The 1,920-nt window shown below is 40.6% G+C and overlaps 1 protein-coding gene across 1 annotated transcript in view; it reads left to right on the forward strand.

Annotated features, from left to right (window-relative positions):
* Positions 1 to 1,920, forward strand: part of LOC107568462 (phosphatidylinositol 3,4,5-trisphosphate 5-phosphatase 2A-like) — a 47,098-nt gene that overhangs the window by 24,178 nt on the left and 21,000 nt on the right. The window contains exon 14 of the mRNA XM_016254432.1: positions 1,246 to 1,341. Within this exon, the coding sequence (XP_016109918.1) occupies positions 1,246 to 1,341 (96 nt within the window). The remainder of the gene's footprint in view (positions 1 to 1,245; positions 1,342 to 1,920) is intronic.

The following is a 1,920-nucleotide window of genomic DNA, read 5'->3' on the forward strand; positions in this document are numbered from 1 at the left end:
TTTTTTTTCTTCAGTAGAACAGTAAAGAAGATTTTTAGCTGAAACCGTGGCTGTTGGTGATTCATAAAAGGCAAGTCAATGGCTACCGTCACTTTAAGAGTCAAAAAAGCTTATCAAGGATCACAAAATTAATAGCCGTGCCTCCTGATGATATTTTGAGATCTTATGAAGCGAAACAATCAGTCTGTGCAAGAAACTGAACATTACTTAACACATTATTACCTGTAATCCAGAGCCTCAGGCAAACGGTTCAGTTCATGAACGAATCATTCTTTTGAACCGGTTCTTTTTAGTGAACTAGTTGAATCAGTTCATTGAATCGGACTGAATCGTCTGAATCAGTTCGCGGCTCGAGCAGCACAGATCTATAAGTTACTCAATCAGAACTCACTTCCAGACGCCTGACGATCACTGCAACTGGAAATGAGCCGAAACACCGGCGTATCTGATTCTCTGATGAATGAACCGATTCAGTTCCTCCAACAGACACTGAACTGAGGAAACGGTTCGACTCGGACCGAACACCGGTGATCCGCTGATGTGCGTATGCGTGAACCCAACACTTGAATGAAGCGGAGAACTGAACGTTTTTATGGTTTCTCATTGTTTATGTATAAAGATGAGCTGATGAAGACGACTTTATTCACTTTATTTGCTTTAGACACATAAAACATCCACGCTTGACATCATTATTGGGAGCTTTAATCATATAATTGTGTATACGTGACGTCATTGCATGATTATTACATAAACGAACTAGTGAACTGAACCAGTTCATTGAATCAAACTGTCCAAAAGAATCAGATTTCCCTGTTGACCTGCGGCTCTTGATTACAGTTAATAATGTGTTAAGTAATCTTCAGTTTCTTGCACAGACTGATTGTTTCGCTTCATAAGATCTCAAAATATCACCAGGAGCCACGGGGATTCATTCTGTGTTGCCTGTATGCGCTTTTTTGACTCTCAAAGTGCCGGCACCCATTGACTTGCACTGTATGAATCACCAAGAAGCACGATTTCAGCTAAAAATCTTCTTTACTGTTCAGAAAAAAAGCCTCTCGGATGGGTGAGTAAATTAATAGCACATTGTCATTTTTGGGTGAACTATCCCTTTAAAGAAGCTCTTCTTCATGTGCATGAAGAAAGAATCCTGTGCAAACATGTTTACGGTCCTGAGGCGGCTACTTCCTGTCCTCTGACCGTTGCCAAAGGAAGTGAAGCGTCCTGATGGCATTCTTTAAATCCCTTTCGTCTCTCAGATGCGGACCAACGTTCCTTCATGGTGTGACAGAATCCTCTGGAAATCCTATCCGGAGACACACATCATGTGTAACTCTTACGGTACGCCATCACCACGGTGACCAGACACATTACCACGGCAACAGCTGACTGTTACTGTGTGCTGTTACTCTCAAACAGGTCGATATATACTGTATATGTATATGTATATGTATATATATATATATACAGTGAGTACGGAAAGTATTCAGACCCCCTTAAATTTTTCACTCTTTGTTATATTGCAGCCATTTGCTAAAATCATGTAAGTTCATTTTTTTTCCTCATTAATGTACACACAGCACCCCATATTGACAGAAAAACACAGAATTGTTGACATTTTTGCAGATTTATTAAAAAAGAAAAACTGAAATATCACATGGTCCTAAGTATTCAGACCCTTTGCTCAGTATTTAGTAGAAGCACCCTTTTGATCTAATACAGCCATGAGTCTTTTTGGGAAAGATGCAACAAGTTTTTCACACCTGGATTTGGGGATCCTCTGCCATTCCTCCTTGCAGATCCTCTCCAGTTCTGTCAGGTTGGATGGTAAACGTTGGTGGACAGCCATTTTTAGGTCTCTCCAGAGATGCTCAATTGGGTTTAAGTCAGGGCTCTGGCTGGGCCATTCAAGAACAATCA

The sequence above is a fragment of the Sinocyclocheilus grahami genome, unplaced genomic scaffold, assembly GCF_001515645.1.
Source record: "Sinocyclocheilus grahami isolate Dianchi unplaced genomic scaffold, SAMN03320097.WGS_v1.1 scaffold1247.1, whole genome shotgun sequence".
NCBI lineage: Eukaryota > Metazoa > Chordata > Actinopteri > Cypriniformes > Cyprinidae > Sinocyclocheilus > Sinocyclocheilus grahami.